Below are 19,492 nucleotides of genomic sequence, written 5' to 3'. Positions count from 1 at the left end.
CCCATCTCTGCACCCCACACAATCAATTATCTGTAAGGCCCCTGAATAGAGTACTGCATTTCAAGCACAGATTCAACCACAAAGACCAGGAAGGTTTTTTAGTGCCTTGCAAAGAAGGGCACCAGTTGGTCAATGTGTATAAAAAAAGCTGAATATCCCTTTGAGCATGGTGAAGTTATTAATTAGGCTTTGAATGGTGTACCAATACACCCAGTCCCTACAAAGCATCCTTCCTAACTCAGTTGCCGGAGAGGAAAAAAACTGCTCAGGTATTTCACCATGAGGCCGATGGGTATTTTAAAAACAATTACAGAGTTTAATGGTTGTGATATGAGAAAAATGTGGCTGGATCAACAACATTGTAGTTACTCCACAATACTAACCTAAATGACAGAGTGGAAAAAATTAAGCCTGTACAGAATACAAATATTCCAAAACATGTGTCATGTTTGCAACAAGGCACTTAAGTAATAATGCAAAAATAAATTTACTTTTTATCCTGAATACAGGGAATTATGTTTGGGGCAAATCCAACAAATCACTGAGTACCATGTTATGGGTATGCTTGTCAATGGAGAAAGGACTAGGGAGTTTTTAGGATACAAATAAACGGAATACAGCTCAGCACAAGCTAAATTCTAGAGGAAAACCTGATTCAGTCTTCTTTTCAACAGACACTGGGAGACTAATTCACCTTTCAGCAGGACACAAACCTAAAACACAAGACCAAGACAACATTGAATGTTCCTGAGTGGCCTGGTTACAGTTTTGACATAAATCAGCATGAAAATCTATGGCAAGACTTGAAAATGGCTTTCTAGCAATGATCAACAAACTATTTGACACAGCTTGAATTTAAAAATTATAATAATAATGGGCAAATATTGTACAATCCAGGTGTGCAAAGTATTTTGTGTAGATCGTTGACCAAAAAGGACAATTGAAAACAAATAATTCTCACTTTGTAACACAACAAAATGTAGAAAAAGTTAAGTTACTTTCTGAAGGCACTCTGGAAGAGGAGGTTTGTGCCTCTGGTCTCCCATTCCCCTTTGCAGGAGCTTGAGAATATAAATCCATTCAACATTCTCCCACCACGAGGCAGGGGACCTTAGGCCGCCTTACCAAAACAGACCTTGGCTAAAACAGAAATTGAGCTTTTCTTATTGGAAAAGTTCAGCTAGTTCTTCCGTTTCGGTCCATTTATCTTTTGTTCTGTGCCTAATGAACACGACCCAGGACATGCAAATGACATGACTAATCGGCTTTATTAATCAATCCAGAGAATAAACCGAATTAATTACATTTGTAATCAAAATCGTATGCCTGTTCCCAGGGAGCTAGCTGCAATGTAATTAACTCCATATAATTATGATGTCATTATTATGTTTTTTTCATTAGTATTCGTGACTAGTGATCCAATTCAAGGCTCTGCATGTTGTTAATCTAATGTTGTCTCCCAAAGGCCACATGAGCATCTGATTTGCTTGTGCAAGTTCTATTGGTGGAGCTCGTCAGATCCCTCAGTTTGTTTTGATTATGGAAGAGTAATAACTTTTTAAAGGGGTGGTTAAGAGTCTAACTTTGTTAAAACACACATCTGGATGCCATCCCTGACGTGGGCCTATGACAGGAGGTGGGGTTCCAGAAAGGGTTGGGCGGATAAAGGCTGACGGATAGATGAGTCAGGCGCTTATTTACAGAAGTGTTAACACACGCATACACACAAATGCACAAACGTACACACGCGCACTGGCGCACACACACGCGCTGGCACATTAATACACGTCTGTCAGTCTCAATCAGGATCTTCCGCAGTACTGATTAACGTGAATACATGAACAATAGGTATAATAGGTACATGGTAGGATTCCCTGTAAACATCATGTATTTTTGGTGCCATCTCTTTGACACTGACACACACACGTGCACACGGGAACGACAGATTTATAACTGCACACTGAACATCATAAGCTCCTTGTCAGCTTCGGGTGCATTAATACATCAATGAGATCTGAACACACATCATAATAAATACTCAGGCTGTCATTTCATCACAAAGAAACCTCAAGAATACAGAGGGCACCTCCTTTATCTTCTTACGATTCCAGCATAACATCACCACATTAATTTTGCATGCTACCCAACTTCAAATAACCAACATCTGGTTCCAAGTTCATAGTGCCACTCAACCATGTGACAAAAGAAGGTGTCAAAAATAAATGTCATTCTCGAGCCCTTGCCCTTTGGCTTTTCGAGGTGAGCACCCAGTGGGAGGAAAGGTGAACAGATCACAGATGCAGGGAGCAGGGATAGTGTGTGTGAATCCAGCTTGCATCACATGGATGAAGTCTCTTGAATGTTCTATTCATGATACGCAATTCCCCAAACCACAAGGATGTCATATGATAGTGGAAGGAACGTCTCAATACAAAGAAACTTCCCTGGGAGTCCCGGGGCATGCTAAAAGGGCATGGCGCCAACAACGCAAGCCTCTGGAACATGATCAACTCATATAAAATACAGTCCTTATTTGATTTAGTCCCTTCAGTGTTGTGAATCCTATGTTGCTGTCCTTGTAGTGGTCTCTGGTTTGGGAGTCCATGCTGTAAGAACATAAAACGTGTAGTGCTTTTAAGAACATGACCCGTAATGCAACCCCACTCTCCTTGGAGTTCGAGTCCAACTGTCCGTCTGCTGCTGGCCTCCGGAGTCTTCCAATTTGAGCCTCTCAGAGCTTGTTCTAAAACAAGAACGCTGCAGCCTACGTTTGCAGGAATGTGTAGGTTGCTGCTCCGCTTGTCCAGCTGTTGTAGCTCAACACCTCAACACCTTTCCCCCTGCCATAGAACCAGACCACTGGGCAGGCCGGGACATGTGGGCAGCAGCTCAATTCTGAGTGGCTACTCCCTTCGGAGGCTATTACAAGGCCCCAATCAGGTCCAATACATCAGCGGGTCAAACCATCTGCGTGGACATGGAGGGTGGGTGAACTCAGAGGAAGCACTGGGATGGCACAGCTCCAGCTGGGCGGGTGTGTCCTTCCCCAGGGAAGACTTGAAGAAGGACTACCTGGAGCGCAGGAGGGGCACCTTGCACAACGCTCCCCAGAAGAAGCGCAGCACTGACGGGCTGAGGAAGATGAACACCCAGGGGTCCACGATGGAGTTGGTGGAGAGAAAGAGGAGGGCGATGAGGTCCGTCTTGTGGCTCTCTTTCCGCTGGCCCACGGAGTTTATGTACACACGGATCTAAGAGACAAGAGAGGAAGAAAAGACACTAAATAGCAAGTCCTAATGTCTTACCGCGGGATGTCTAAGTGCGGTATCTGTGCCTGAGGCTTGTTAAAATGGGTAACGCCAACACCTGCAGCACATACAGTATTCCTCCACCCCTCCCCAGCGTGGGTACGAATCCCAGCCCCACTACTATTCCTCATTCCCCCTCTCTGTTGCTCCCCACTCATTTCATCCTATCCCTCTCTGAATAAAATGAAAATACCCCCAAAATAAAGTGTCACTGCTGTCACCATCAATTTTTTTATTTTATTTAACCTTTATTTAACCAGGTAGGCAAGTTGAGAACAAGTTCTCATTTACAATTGCGACCTGGCCAAGATAAAGCAAAGCAGTTCGACACATACAACGACACAGAGTTACACATGGAGTAAAACAAACATACAGTCAATGATACAGTAGAAACAAGTCTATATACGATGTGAGCAAATGAGGTGAGATAAGGGAGGTAAAGGCAAAAAAATGCCATGGTGGCAAAGTTAATACAATATAGCAAGTAAAACACTGGAATGGTAGATTTGCAGTGGAAGAATGTGCAAAGTAGAAATAAAAATAATGGGGTGCAAAGGAGCAAAACAAATAAATAAATAAAATAAATACTGTAGGGAAAGAGGTAGTTGTTTGGGCTAAATTATAAGTGGGCTATGTACAGGTGCAGTAATCTGTGAGCTGCTCTGACAGCTGGTGCTTAAAGCTAGTGAGGGAGATAAGTGTTTCCCTTTTCAGAGATTTTTGTAGTTCGTTCCAGTCATTGGCAGCAGAGAACTGGAAGGAGAGGCGGCCAAAGAAATAATTGGTTTTGGGGGTGACCAGAGAGATATACCTGCTGGAGCGTGTGCAACACGTGGGTGATGCTATGGTGACCCGTGAGCTGAGATAAGGGGGGAATTTACCTAGCAGGGTCTTGTAGATGACATGGAGCCAGTGGGTTTGGCGACGAGTATGAAGCGAGGGCCAGCCAACGAGAGCGTACAGGTCGCAATGGTGGGTAGTATATGGGGCTTTGGTGACAAAACAGATTTTGTAAATGACATCGCTGAAGTCGAGGATTGGTAGGATGGTCAGTTTTACAAGTGTATGTTTGGCAGCATGGTTGAAGGATGCTTTGTTGCGAAATAGGAAGCCAATTCTAGATTTAACTTTGGATTGGAGATGTTTGATGTGGGTCTGGAAGGAGAGTTTACAGTCTAACCAGACACCTAGGTATTTGTAGTTGTCCACGTATTATAAGTCAGAGCCGTCCAGAGTAGTGATGTTGGACAGGCGGGCAGGTGCAGGCAGCGATCGGTTGAAGAGCATGCATTTAGTTTTACTTGTATTTAAGAGAAATTGGAGGCCACGGAAGGAGAGTTGTATGGCATTGATGCTTGCCTGGGGGGTTGTTAACACAGTGCCCAAAGAAGGGCCAGCAGTATACAGAATGGTGTTGTCTGCGTAGAGGTGGATCAGAGACTCACCAGCAGCAAGAGCGACATCATTGATGTATACAGAGAAGAGAGTCGGTCCAAGAATTGAACCCTGTGGCACCCCCATAGAGACTGCCAGAGGTCCGGACAGCAGGCCCACCGATTTGACACAGTGAACTCTATCAGAGAAGTAGTTGGTGAACCAGGAGAGGCAATCATTTGAGAAACCAAACCAAACAATAACTGGCAAGGCTTAAAATAGCATATTTTTTAAGCTCTCGCAAACATCCTGTTTATCTCATTGTCCCAAAAGTAAAGCAGACCAGAATGTACTCCTTGCTGGTACCTAACCAGCCAAACCACATTAATTGTATCCTCTATGTTTGTTTTGAAAAACTTAAACACAGGATCGGCAATGGGTGAAGTTGGCAAGGGCCAACTTCATTTTAGGAGATCAGCTTCAATGTCAGATTATCAGAAACAGATCGTCTTTAGTGAAACAAAAGCTTCAGAAGAAGAAGCTAATTATGGAGTAACGCTCTCAAATAAACAAAAAAGGAAGGCTGTAAAGTAATACATGAATAAATATATAAACACATTTTGGCAGGACCTCAGAGGATAGCAGCATGGGAACCTTGGTTGTGTCCTCTCGCACCACCCTTCACTTGCTCATAAAAAGTGATCCACTACAACACACTACTGGGCCCATGGCGTTGCAAGGGTCACAGCAATGATTGACTGTGAGTGAGAAAACGTACCAACACGACCACGTACTGACGGTATGTAACCCTATACTCAAGAGTACTGTATTTAGATGATTTAAGACGGCCTTAAACTTGAGAAATTGTTTATTTTCCTAAAATAGCATCACATTTGTATAAATTAATTGGACCAAAGAAGATGGAAATATGCAATCCTACCTATGGAGAACATTCAAATAATAGAATAATATGGATCTTTACTGTAACTGTGCCCTAATTAAAATGCCAGTATGTAACTTTTTGGGAGACTCGACCAAATTCACATAGTAATGTAAGTTATAGATTCGTCATTCTACTTGAAAGCAGAGTGTAAGAATAATGATGATCCATGCTTCTTTGAAAACATACTGTAAATACTGAATAACAATATAAAAGCAACAGGAAAACATTTCTGTGATTTTACTAAGTTACAATTCATATAAGGAAATCAGTGAATTTAAGTAAAATCATTAGGCCCTAATCTATGGATTTCATAGGCCCATCCATTTGGAAGCGAGGTTCACACACTGGGGAGCAAGGCCCAGCCAATCAGAATGTATTTTTCCCCGCAAAAGGGCTTTATTACAGACAGAAATAATACGTTTCATCAGCTGTCTGGGTGGCTGGTCTCAGATGAACCCGTAGGTGAAGAAGCTAGATGTGAGGGCCCTCGGAGTGTGGTGTCAGGAAAATAACTTCACACTCAACGTCAACTAAACAAAGGAGATGATCGTGGACTTCAGGAAACAGCAGAGGGAGCACCCCCCTATCCACATCGACGGGACAGTAGTGGAGAGGGTAGTAAGTTAAGTTCCTTGACGTACACATCACGGTCAAACTGAATTGGTCCACCAACACAGACAGCGTGGTGAAGAAGGCGCAACAGCGCCTCTTCAACCTCAGGAGGCTGAAGAGATTTGCCTTGGCACCTAAAACATTCACAAACTTTTACAAATGCACAATTGAGAGCATCCTGTCAGGCTGTATCACCGCCTGGTATGGCAACTGCACCGCCCGCAACCGCAGGGCTCTCCACAACGCATCACCTGGGGCAAATTACCTGCCATCCAGTACACCTACAGCACCCGATGTCACATGAGGGCCAAAAAGATCATCAAGGACAACAACCACCCGAGCCACTGCCTGTTCACCCCACTATCATCCAGAAGGCGAGGTCAGTACAGGTGCATCAAAGCTGGGACCGAGAGACTGAAAAACAGCTTCTATTTCAAGGCCATCCGACTGTTAAATAGCCATCACTAGGTGGCTTCCACTCGGTTACGTAACCCTGCACCTGAGCAGCTGCTGCCCTATATACATAAACTTGAAATAACTGGCCACTTTAATAATGTTTACATATTTTTGCTTTACTCATCTCATATGTATGTATTGTATTCTACTGTATTTTAGTCTATGCCACTCCGACATTGCTCATCCTAATATTCATATATTCCTTAATTCCATTATTTTACTTTTAAGTTTGTGTGTATTGCTGTGATTTGTTATATATTACTGTACTGTTGGAGCTACAAAGACAAGCATTCTGCTAAACACGCAATAACATCTGCTAAACATGTGTATGTGACCAATAACATTTCTTTGATCTGCTGCTGTGGTTGTGTGCATCCCTAACATGGGGAAAGTAAACAGTTAGATATCTGGATGCAGAACCATAAATGTGAGGGACCGGCTCGGTCTTATGTAGGAAATTTTTTATTTTTTAATTTTTTACATTGGATAAAAGTAGAGACTCAGCTACAAAATGGTATATCATACACTGCATTTGAGGAACAATGGTAAAGTAATTCTGCTTTGAAAGTTGACAGACTTGTAAATACCAACTTTTGAGAGAATAGTCTTTGAATGTTTGGTACCTACTGTAGAACTCTCCTTTATCTACACCCATTCAGCATTGTTCACGCCCTCTTAAGCCAGCCCCACCCATCTTTTTAAGGATTCGCATGAGGTACTAAACAGTGAGTGGTGTAGTAAAGATTAAGACCAAATGTGGTAAAAGTAGTAGCCGACAATAAGGAAAAATTCCATGTAAACAGGAAGTGTCCAGATAAAAAATATTTAATAAATATTAGATGACACTTACCCAGACACACTTGTCTAAATTGATGGGTCGACAGCTTTTACCCCTAAGCCATCAGACTCCTGAGCAGGTAATCAAATGGCTACCCAGTCTATTTGCACTGTGTGCCCCCCCAACCCTTTTTTACGCTGCTGCTACTCTCAGTTGATCATATATGCATTGTCACTTGAACTATACATTCATGTACATACTACCTCAATTGCCCGGACCAACCAGTGCTCCCGCTCATTGGCTAACCGGGCCATCTGAATTGTGTCCCGCCACCCACCACCCGCCAACCCCTCTTTTACGCTACTGCTACTCTCTGTTCATCATATATGCATAGTCACTTTAATCATATCTACAGTTGTGGCCAAAAGTTTTGAGAATGACACAAATATAAATTTTCACAAAGTTTGCTGCTTCAGGGTCTTTAGACATTTCTGTCAGATGTTACTATGGAATACTGAAGTATAATTACAAGCATTTCATAAGTGTCAAAGGCTTTTATTGACAATTACATGAAGTTGATGCAAAGAGACAATATTTGCAGTGTTGAACCTTCTTTTTCAAGACCTCTGCAATCCACCCTGGCATGCTGTCAATTAACTTCTGGGCCACATCCGGACTGATGGCAGCCCATTCTTGCATAATCAATGCTTGGAGTTTGTCAGAATTTGTTGGTTTTTGTTCGTCCACCTGCCCGTTGAGGATTGACCACAAATTCTCAATGGGATAAAGGTCTGGGGAGTTTCCTGGCCATGGACCCAAAATATTGAAGTTTTGTTCCCCAAGCCACTTAGTTATTACTTTTGACTTATGGCAAGGTGCTCCATAAGACTGGAAAAGGCATTGTTCATCACCAAACTGTTTCTGGATGTTTGGGAGAAGTTGCTCTTGGAGAATGTGTTGGTATCATTCTTTATTCATGGCTGTGTTCTTAGGCAACATTTTGAGTGAGCCCACTTCCTTGGCTGAGAAGCAACCCCACACATGAATGGTCTCAGGAGGCCTTTAGCTTTACAGGATTGACGGTAGCGCTCACCTTTTCTTCAGACAAGCTTTTTTCCGGACACCCGAAACAATCAGAAAGGGGATTCATCAGAGAAAATGACTTTACCCCAGTCCTCAGCAGTCCAAACCCTGTACCTTTTGCAGAATATCAGTCTGTTCCTGATGTTTCTCCTGGAGAGAAGTGGCTTCTTTGCTGCCATTCTTGACACCAGGCCATACTCCAAAAGTCTTTGCCTCACTGTGCGTGCAGATGCACTCACACCTGCCTGCTGCCATTCCTGAGCAAGCTCTGTACTGGTGGTGCCCCGATCCCACAGCTGAATCAACTTTAGGAGACGGTCCTGGTGCTTGCTGGACTTTCTTGGGCGCCCTGAAGCCTTCTTCACAAGAATTGAACCGCTCTCCTTGAAGTTCTTGATGATCCGATAAATGGTTAATTTAGGTGCAATCTTACTGACAGCAACATCCTTGCCTGTGAAGCCCTTTTTGTGCAAAGCAATGATGACGGCACGTGTTTCCTTGCAGGTAACCATGGTTGACAGAGAAATAACAATGATTCCAAGCACCACCCTCCTTTTGAAGCTTCCAGTCTGTTATTCAAACTCAATCAGCATGACAGAGTGATCTCCAGCCTTGTCCTCGTCAGTGTACAGCCTTGTCCTCGTCAGTGTACCAACACTTGTGTTAACGAGAGAATCACTGACATGATGTCAGCTGGTCCTTTTGTGGCAGGGCTGAAATGCAGTGGAAATATTTTTGGGGGGGATTCAGTTAATTTGCATGGCAAAGAGGGACTGCAATTGCAATTAATTGCAATTCATCTGATCACTCTTCATAACATTCTGGAGTATATGCAAATTGCCATCATACAAACGGAGGCAGCAGACTTTGAAAATTAATATTTGTGTCATTCTCAACTTTTGGCCATGACTGTACATTTATTTTCTATTTTTTTATTTTAACTGTATTTATACAGTTTTTTTTTCTCATTGAGATAATATCTCTTTTCCAAGAGAGACCTGGTCCAATAGCAGCAGAGGGAACAGTGTTTCAGACAAAACAACTTACATACACTAACACAACATTAAACAAAACTATAAACACACACAAAACTAAGTACCACAAATATTTTACATTAAAAACACAAACATCTAGACTAAAAACAGCTGGCCTCAAAAGAATTACACTCTTCTATGACATATACATAGATCAAGTGTTTAAACTCCACCAACGAAACTAGATCAACACATTTTAAAATGTTCAGGAGAGAATTCTAGGACCAAGGTGCTAAGTAACTAAAACTATTTCTACCATGACCTGTTCTAATTTTTGGTACTGTTAGAAGCAAATCAGAATGGGACCAAATTGATATTTATTTACTGACCTGACTAAAAAAGAACAGAGATAAAATGGCATTTTACCCAATATGGCCTTATAAATCAGTGTATACCAGTGTTTAAGCCTACGTAAGGTCAATGACGACCAGTCAACAGCGCTGTAGAGATCACAATGATGTGTTAGGCGTTTCTGATTTGAAATTAACCTGAGGGCTGCATGATACACTGAATCAAGTGCTCTCAGGGTAGTGGCTGAGGCCTGCATATATATAACATCACTAAAATAAAAAACCGACAGTAATGTACATCGTGCCAGCTCCTTCCTCAAAAGAAAAACAAGCCTTATGCTGGTAATAAAATATTGTTTTCAGCTGGAGCTTCATTATCAACTTTCTACATGCACAGTGAAGGTCAGCTTATCATCAACCCACAAACCCAAATATTTGTACACTTTAACTTGCTCTATAGTATGTCCAGCCAATGTAGCAATGACATGATTTGTAACATGCCTTGCATTTGAAAATACCATGCATTTTGTTTTACCCGAATTCAGAATCAGCTTTAAATCATACAGATTCTGTTGAATGATGTTAAATGCTCTTTGCACATTTTCAAAAGCTAAAGATAAACTACGACCACTTGAATAAAGAACCGTATCACCTGCATAAAAATGAGCATCCGCTGTTTCAATAAGAACCCCAATGTTGTTGATATACAAAATGAACAACAGTGGGCCCAAAATACAACCTTGCGGAACACCTGAGCACACCTCTATGGACTCAGATTTACAACCACCCGCCATTACACATTATGTACGATTTGATAGGTAATTTATAAACCACAACATTTTAACCTTTGCACTAACACAGCATAGTCCACGGTGTCAAAAGCCTTTGACAAATCAATAAAAACAGACACACAATGTAACTTCTTATCAAGAGCACAGTGGATGTCATTTAAAACCTCCAATGTTGCTGAAAAAGTGCTGTGTCCAGACCTAAAACCTGATTGCAATTCCATTTAAGATGTTGTTTTCTTGGAAGTAGGTCTTGTGTACATACTACCTCAATCAGCCCGACTAACCTGTGTCTGTATGTAGCATCTCTACTTTTATAGCCTAGCTACTGTATATAGCCTTGCTACTGATATTTCTCACTGTCTTTTTAATGTTTTTTTTCTATACTTACCTATTGTTCACCTAATACCTTTTTTGCACTATTGGTTAGAGCCTGTAAGTAAGCATTTCACTTTAAGGTCTACACCTGTTGTATTCGGCGCACGTGACAAATAAACTTTGATTTGATTTGAAAGAAATGCTATAACCCCCAGCCACATATTGCCAAGTGGATGGGTCTCTACAACAGTACAGCCAAATTCTCCCCTTCAGAAGCTTAGATAAGCCCCCAAACCAGGAAGTACCAGTGTAGTAAACATGGCATTGAATGAGGGCAGTGGCTAGCACTCTCATGGAGTCCTTATCAAGCAGCTTGGACTTTCTAGCCAATAACTTAGTCCTGGCTTTAACTATCCATAGCACTTTATAGTGGCCATGCTCACACCTCCCAAGCTTCCATCAAGATCTTGCTACCATGGAAATGAAAATAATCACCCTGATTAACTCTTTAGTAATTTCCCAGTGTACCTATTTGCTTATGGTCTTTCCTACACCTAGTGACTTGTTTTTTAAATTATATGAGCAAGCAAAAAATATTCCATTTGATTTGGAACGGCATTTCAGACAAAATTAAACGGGCCTATTTATATAACAAATATGAATTCAGAGGGCAGAAATGATTAAATATTAAAGCAGTAGACCTCTCACTAAAGTCTTCAGTCATACAAAAGTTATACTTAAACCCAAACTGGTTATCTAGCAGATGATTTAAAATGTCTCACCCCATATTCAAGAATGGCCCTTTTCCCTTTAATCAGATTACAATCTCTCACTTTCGGTTATTTGAAAATTAAAATCCAAAATATCGCTATTAAAACATGCCATAAAAGTTGGTTGCAATTTCAGTTTAATCCACCAGAAAAGACAGAACAAATATTACAAGAAATGTTATGGTTAAACTCAAATATACTAATTGATTCAAAAAACAATGTCATAATAAATAAATAAAATTATAATCTTTGTAAATGTTATCATAAAAAGGACTGGTGGAGTAGTCACACATGCTGCTCACAAAAATATATGGAAATGTCTGCTCTACTCAAAATTACAACCAACTAATTGCAGCATTGCCGCAAAAATGGAAGAGCCAAGTGTAAGAGGGAGAAAATAAGGAACTTGTCTGTTGGCCTTGCTTTAAGACCAAAATTAGTTCAGGAAAATTGTGATAATAAAAAAAAGTATACCAGTTTAATTTAAGGACAAAAAAATTAACAGCTACACCACAGAGCTACACCACAGAGATAGTTCAAACCCCCGAGCTGACAAGGTACAAATCTGTCGTTCTGCCCCTGAACAGGCAATTAACCCACTGTTCCTAGGCCTTCATTGAAAATAAGAATTTGTTCTTAACTGACTTGCCTAGTTAAATAAAGGTAAAATAAAAAATAAAATATGATGTACTAATTCCATGGCTCACGGTTTATCAACCGATACACAAAACAATGCTGGATTCAAAACTTAAGAGTTTTTTAATTTAAATTATTATACAAAATTATTGCAACCAATAGAATATTATATATATGGGGGATACAACCATTCCAGCTCTGCAGATTTTGCTGCGAAGTGATAGAATCATTAGATCATTTGTATTGGTACTGTCCATATGTAGCTTGTTTTTGGTCGTAGGTTCAGGAATGGCTGAAGAATTGCAACATTTTACCTGGAGCTAAATAGCACTGTTGGCTGATTTAAAAAGTCATAGTCAATCAATCAATCATATGATAATATTCTTAGCAAAATTATTCTTTAATGTACAATATGTAGAATCTGTGAGAATAGAAAGGTTTAATACTTTTGTGAAGCATCACAGCACAGTTGACAAATATATGGCAAATAGAAATCAAAACTGGACGATCTTCAGAGATATATGAAAGGGGTTGTGGGTAGCTGAAGGATGGGACTAAAAACAAACAAAAAAAGTAACTATTGTAAAATATTCTGTGTCTGGAAAATGTATATATAAGCTGGAAGTAGAAGCCTAAGTGTTGTTATCCATTATTTTACTCCAAATAGCGGAGGTGTGGTAGGGTTAGGGGAAAATAATAAAGGAAAATTTATTTAAAAATATATTTTATATATTTACAAAATAAATATATGGGGGATTGGAAATGATGCAAACAATTACATTGATGGAAGCCACAATCTACAAAATAATAATAACGAATAAAAATGTAAAGTATAACAAGCGGTAGATATGTTTTATGTGCACTATTTCTATTTCTAAGTTTTGTTTTTGTGTCTTTTACTGTCGGTTTTGTACACCAGCTTCAAACAGCTTGTCACGACTCCCGCCAAAGTTGGTGCCTCTCCTTATTCGGGCAGCGTTCGGCGGTCGACGTCACCGGCTTTCTAGCCTCCACCGATCAACATTTCTTTTTCCATTTGTTTTGTCTTGATTGTACACACCTGGTTCCCATTACGTTTGAATTATTTCCCTATTTAACCCTCTGGAGCCATCATGGTTTTGTGCGTGTTTATTGTTGTCAGTTGTCTCGTTTATGTGATTCTGGATTTTTGTTCTCCTTGTTGGAAGATTATTTTTGAGTAATGTTACTATTATTACTCATCTCTGTGTCCTGCGCCTGACTCCGCCTTACCCACATCACCTAGACTCTGACACAGCTGAAATAATAATATTTTTGGTTATGGAAAATACACTAGATGGTACAAAGATTCGACACTATACTCGCTTATTTTGCCACATAAACTGAAATTAGGGAAACTATTAGAGGTTTAGCAACCAGGAAATGGTGGAGCAATTTCTGCATAGTGCAACTTTAAAACATACACAGTTTATTGATAAGCTAATCAAACAAGAGTGAGGGTAGGCTGAGGCCAGAGCAACAATGACACTATCTAAATATCTATTCCACATGCTAAATGGCACAGAGCCGAAGATGTATTGGCAGGAGCGAAACAAGATTTGGTCTGGTACAAATTTCCAACAGTCTGTCTGTCGCTAGATACCTTAGAACAGATGCTATTTTCTGAAATAAAGTCAAATAAAGTACAAATGCCATCAATATCCCTATCAAGTAATTCCACAATAATGATTGGAAAATGTGACCATCTCACAGGTTATTACTCTCAGTATTAGTGAGACACATTCCTCGACCGGGCACACACACACACAAACACACACAGTCCCTGCTCTATGTGGCTAAGCTATGTGCACTATTTGGCTTTCCCAGTGTGACACACAAAGTGCTGACCCCAGTAAAAGTGGGCCAATTTCCTGAAACAACCATAATTACTCCAATATCCTGTGGGTGGAACTAGCAGTGTGAACAACCTCGAGGAGAGTGAAAAACACACCGCAGCATGGCCTTACTTCTGTGTCTGCACGGTGCACAGGACCTTAGGTACTCACAAAGTGCAATGGGGCCAAGCTCATCCATATGAATTATTGACACTACTAAGTGTGAGAGGGTTGATTAGTGCTCTCAATACATTCATATTCCAGTAAGCATTAGGCAAATATAGTAATGGCTTTATAAGTACCTCCAGATGTTGATTCTCTACTATTCTTTCCTTGTGTCCTTTCTCTATGGCTCCTCAGAACGTGTTGGAGAAGACATGGTTCCTCCTTTCTGACTTTCTCCTCCAATGCATTTTTGAGAAGGAAGCGATTAGATAGGACTTGAGGAATCGAGCAAAAGACAACTGAAGAAATAGCCTACATGTCATTTTGGTATTCCCTCCAACCAAGGTGCAATTTTGTTTCCCAAGAGTCAGGGTGTCAGGGAACAGCACCTTATCCCCAGGGCTTAATCTACTAAACACAAATACTTCAGAGAGCTACTTCAAATTCTCCACTAATTATGCTCTGTCTGAACCCTACGTACACTGGAACTTGAGAAAACGCTGGCGGGATTGTTTCATGCGGTTGCTTGTTGTTTAGTTAGTGAGCACTCTGGGTGGATGTTGATGAGACAAGCAGATAGCTGTATTCTCAGTAGGTGTCCAATCGCAACAGTGAAACTAAGTTTAATTATTCATCATATCATCTGTGACTGAGGGCACAGAGGCAGGATGCGGTTTCATTAACAGCAGGCCGACCTAGAGTATAGGCTTGAATCCCACAGGGGGGTCTGACTGTGTCTGCATTGCCTTAGATAGAGTCTAGTGCACTATACTGCCTATATGACTACCTCTGAAAGATAAGAACGATTAACCAAGACGTGGGAAATACGCTTAAAACTATAGGATCCTCATTTATCACCTTTTAAGAGTCAAAGTTTTCGAACACAATGGATAGTTTGAAATTGAACAAATCATGTTATTTATAACCTATACAAGTTATGTGGTTAACAACCAGACTCTTACAGTATGTGGGGTCCTGTGTTTGGCACGATAAGCAAGGCCGATGTTCCGCTTTCACGATTGATTTACAGACGGCGTCATGGGACATCCATGCGTTTGTGCATAGGGCCGTTGTTGCTTTTCTCCATCGGGGCAGACACCTTGTCAATTTAGCAGGAGATCATTCTTCTGTAACAAGCACATGTTTCATGCCATCTACCTATTGGTGACCTTAAATCTATCAATGGATCTTATCCATCATACGGAGCGGGGGTGGTTGAGAGGGAAACTGAATTGGTCCCACTGTTGGGGACCTGGACCGCCACTGTGCGATGCGACCCTTATGAAGCTCCAATTGTGAGAAAGCTGACCTGACAGATAATGCATTATGATACAGTTATAATGCATTGACTTTTCGTTATGTATGACCCCCTTACAGCCTTATAACGAGACATTATAAATGTCAATGCACTCTAAATGATTATACCTGTCAGAGTTAAATGACCAAAGTTGACTTTTGTAATGACCAGTTTTGGTTTTGTGGGGGAATTTTTCTGTGTGAAATGTCACTAGTTGGTTGGCATTTGGTTTCCTGCCTACATGACACATTCAGTGATCTAAAAATAGGTACCACTCTGTTTCCTATTGTTGTCTACTTCCTTTCGCTTCTGAGTGTCTTTCATAAAATATAGTAATAATAACACAAACTCCATGTAGTAAGTGTTGAAGTACATAATGTGTTTATATCATAGCATAACTGGCACACTATCCCCAGGGAACACTAGTCTAATCTGACATATATCAAGAGCTAGGAGGATTCAATCACCACTTTATTGAACCAGAGGCAATTAGGACTAATGACCATGTAACTCCATGAATGGTGATATATGGGACACTGGGATTGCTGTGTCTTTACAGGACTCAATCTGCTAATCACAACAAATCACAGCTGACTGAGACAAGTGTCCACCCCTGACATACCATTGCACATGGATTCACAAAATCCCATCTAAAATCTTAGGTTAATGTACATTGATCCTCAGAATATACCATGAACAGGGCATTGAGGCAATACCTCAGTCAATGACAGGCGGGTTTTTAGGAGCAGGAGAAATATAGCTCCAACATATGGGCACGATTTGACATTCTAGTTGTGGTTAACCTTTAATGCTTCATCTTTGGTTGCAAAATGCTTTGAGATATATAAGACATATGTGAATGTCTTTATTGAAATTCAATGCCCTCTTTATTGCCTAACGGTACTGAATAAGAACATGTGTTACTCATTTTTGTCTTTCTTTTTCTGAGAAACACTCTTTGTTTATACATGCACATTATTATGCTGACTGTATTAGACAGGCATCCTAATATTTTTGGATGTCAATCTGTTTGGATGTTGGCTTTGCCTTTTACTTTCAGTAGACAATATGCCAAGGTATAATGCATGGCGAGACGGGCTATTAGCTTGTCTAACTATTATCATAATAATGATCATGATTAAATAACAGTCATTTTGAGTACGTTAAAGATTTCATAGAGAGACATGGCCTACCATATGAACCTCACATGTAGCCTGCCACTGTTATAACAAGTAATATAGCATCAGAGCTGTCTGCAGACAAGTAAATTGTTATTACCTATCAAGTGAGAAATATAGCTTGACTCGATTACGCAAAATATGTGTCAGACTATCAAAGGGACAGTTGGGAGGCGAACAGTACAACATTTAGAATAGTTTTAAAAACTTACCACCAGAGGAAGGGAGCAAATCATGAATATCACCGTCATGAACACCAGTACGATGAGATGCTCGACCTCTTCGGACATGGAGAGGACTCTCCGGTCCTTCTTACTCCGAGTTGTCACGGATCCCCCGTTTAGTTTGCGCCTCCGGTACATCAAAACCAGGTGATAAACGACAAAGGCGTTACAAGCCGCTACAGAAAGGACTAAAATGAGCATAACAGTTGCGTACAGGACTGGGTAAACACGGTCTTCGGGCATTAACGGATTCATGTCAATGAAGCACCACGTCCCCGGGCAATACTGCACGTAGTCCCCGAAACCCATAAAGGGCATGATGCAAAACACCGCGCAAACTAAATAGATGAAAGGAATGGTGATGTATCCACAACGTTTAGTGATGTGCCGCCCGTAGAAGTAGGGGTAGCCAATTGAGAGGCATCGCTCGAGCGCCATGGCGAAGAGGAGAAATAAAGTGGCCAAGCTGAAAAAAGTCATACAGAATCCAAAATACTCACACATTGCAGGAGGTTCAGTGTTAAACATAGCAATAATGGTGGTGTTTAAGGAATAGGCAGCCAGGACGAAAGGGCTGACCAGACAGGTGCCCATCAGGTCCGTGACGACCAGCGTGGTGACCAGAACGTGAAAGAGCGACAGTCGCTGCCGGCTCTGGTACTTCCTGCGGCGGATCTCCAAAAGGATCAAAGCGGCCAAGTTCCCTATCACTCCGGCGGAGAACATGATCGCGCTGATGCGCGGGTTCCCCTTGTCAATGTGCAGATTGCTGTGGCATGGGTCATTCTCTGTGTCATTTGCCATAGGAAGAGTTTTGCCTCCGTCAAATACTTCAGTCCTGCTCTATCTGGGTGATATTCCAAAACGATTTGCTGTTCCGCAGAATTAGATTTAAGTGCTTTAGTTTCAGCACTTTAAAAGGCTGCGGTGTCTGGGAGCTTGTGATAAGACAGGTTGAGAGAGGAGGGCACCTAATTGTGATGGCGCCACAAGCGTCTTCTATCCACCTTTTCTTCACACGAATTACAACTCATCAGTGAAGTATAGTGAGCTAAAGGTTTCTATATCGTGGAGCTCCGCCCCATATGGGAGCTCTCCTCCTAGTGGTTTACCCAGCTGCCTAGGCAGCAAATAGCCTGAGAAAAAATTATGCACACACCTGCAGCCAATAGCCTCCCATTATCTTCAGCAACAGGACTGGTCTGAGGAACCAGAGAAGCGAGAAGTCTCAGGAAAAACCCGGCATCCTGGTCTCGACTTAGTCCTTCAATGATCACGCTCAGTATCGCTGCTCCACTATGGCGGCTAAGTTTACATAAACCTTAGCCAAATACATTTAAACTCAGTTTTTCACAATTCCTGACATTAAATCCGAGTAAAAACGACTTGTCTCAGGTCAGTTAGGATCACCACTTTATTTTAAGAATGTGAAATGTCAGAATAATAGAGATAATTATTTATTTCAGCTTTTATTTCTTTCATCACATTCATTCATGATGCCATCTATTTTGTGAAGTGCACCAGTCCCTCCTGCAGCAAAGTACCCTCACAACATGATGCTGCCATCCCCGTGCTTCACAGTTGAGATGGTGTTCTTCGGCTTGCAAGCCTCCCCCTTTTTCCTCCAAACATAACGATGGTCATGATGGCCAAACAGTTCTATTTTTGTTTCATCTGACCAGATGATTCTTCTCCAAAAAGTATGATATTTTGTCTCCATGTGCAGTTGCAAATGTGGCTTTTTTAGGGGTGTTTTGGAGCAGTGGCTTCTTCCTTGCTGAGCGGCCTTTCAGGTTATGTCGATATAGGACTCGTTTTACTGTGGATACAGATACTTTTGTTCCTGTTTCCTCCAGCATCTTCACAAGGTCCTTTGCTGTTGTTCAGGGATTGATTTGCACTTTTCGCACCAAAGTACATTAATCTCTAGGAGACGGAATGCGTCTCCTTCCTGAGCGGAGTGAATGCTGTGTGGTCCCATGGTGTTTATACTCTCTCCTCTGCTCTCATCCTTCTAGATCTATCGGCTGCCTTCGATACTGTGAACCATCAGATCCTCCTCTCCACCCTCTCCGAGTTGGGCATCTCCGGCGCGGCCCACGCTTGGATTGCGTCCTACCTGACAGGTCGCTCCTACCAGGTGGCGTGGCGAGAATCTGTCTCCTCACCACGCGCTCTCACCACTGGTGTACCCCAGGGCTCTGTTCTTGGCCCTCTCCTATTCTCGCTATACACCAAGTCACTTGGCTCTGTCATAACCTCACATGGTCTCTCTTATCATTGCTATGCAGACGACACACAATTAATCTTCTCCTTTCCCCCTTCTGATGACCAGGTGGCGAATCGCATCTCTGCATGTCTGGCAGACATATCAGTGTGGATGAC

General features: G+C 41.5%; 1 protein-coding gene across 2 annotated transcripts; it reads right to left on the bottom strand.

Annotated features, from left to right (window-relative positions):
* Nucleotides 1-476: 476 nt before the first annotated feature.
* On the bottom strand, nucleotides 477-18,148 carry ptger2a (prostaglandin E receptor 2a (subtype EP2)). Of its 2 annotated transcripts, XM_046364456.1 has the most exons (3): nucleotides 17,608-18,148; nucleotides 17,096-17,283; nucleotides 477-3,251 (listed from the first exon to the last, which is right to left on the bottom strand). In XM_046364456.1, exons 1-3 carry the CDS (start codon nucleotides 17,909-17,911, stop codon nucleotides 3,069-3,071), a joined length of 675 nt encoding a protein of 224 aa, XP_046220412.1. In that variant the 5' UTR covers nucleotides 17,912-18,148; the 3' UTR covers nucleotides 477-3,068. The 2 variants fall into 2 exon arrangements, with proteins under 2 accessions (XP_046220412.1, XP_046220409.1); XM_046364453.1 differs by having other exon boundaries at nucleotides 17,096-18,148.
* Between the last annotated feature and the right edge of the window lie 1,344 nt (nucleotides 18,149-19,492).

The sequence above is a fragment of the Oncorhynchus gorbuscha genome, linkage group LG10, assembly GCF_021184085.1.
Source record: "Oncorhynchus gorbuscha isolate QuinsamMale2020 ecotype Even-year linkage group LG10, OgorEven_v1.0, whole genome shotgun sequence".
NCBI lineage: Eukaryota > Metazoa > Chordata > Actinopteri > Salmoniformes > Salmonidae > Oncorhynchus > Oncorhynchus gorbuscha.
The sequence above is the reverse complement of the archived record's forward strand: the minus strand, read 5'-3'. Positions and strand labels throughout refer to the sequence as shown.

Bases quoted from the DNA above. Each gene is read 5' to 3' on its own strand.
- ptger2a (XM_046364453.1), bottom strand. From the start codon at position 17,911: ATGGCAAATGACACAGAGAATGACCCATGCCACAGCAATCTGCACATT. The intron at 3,252-17,095 runs GTAAGTTTTTAA...CTTGTCTCTTAG, and splicing joins TTTGCTCCCTTCCTCTGGTG to ATCCGTGTGTACATAAACTC.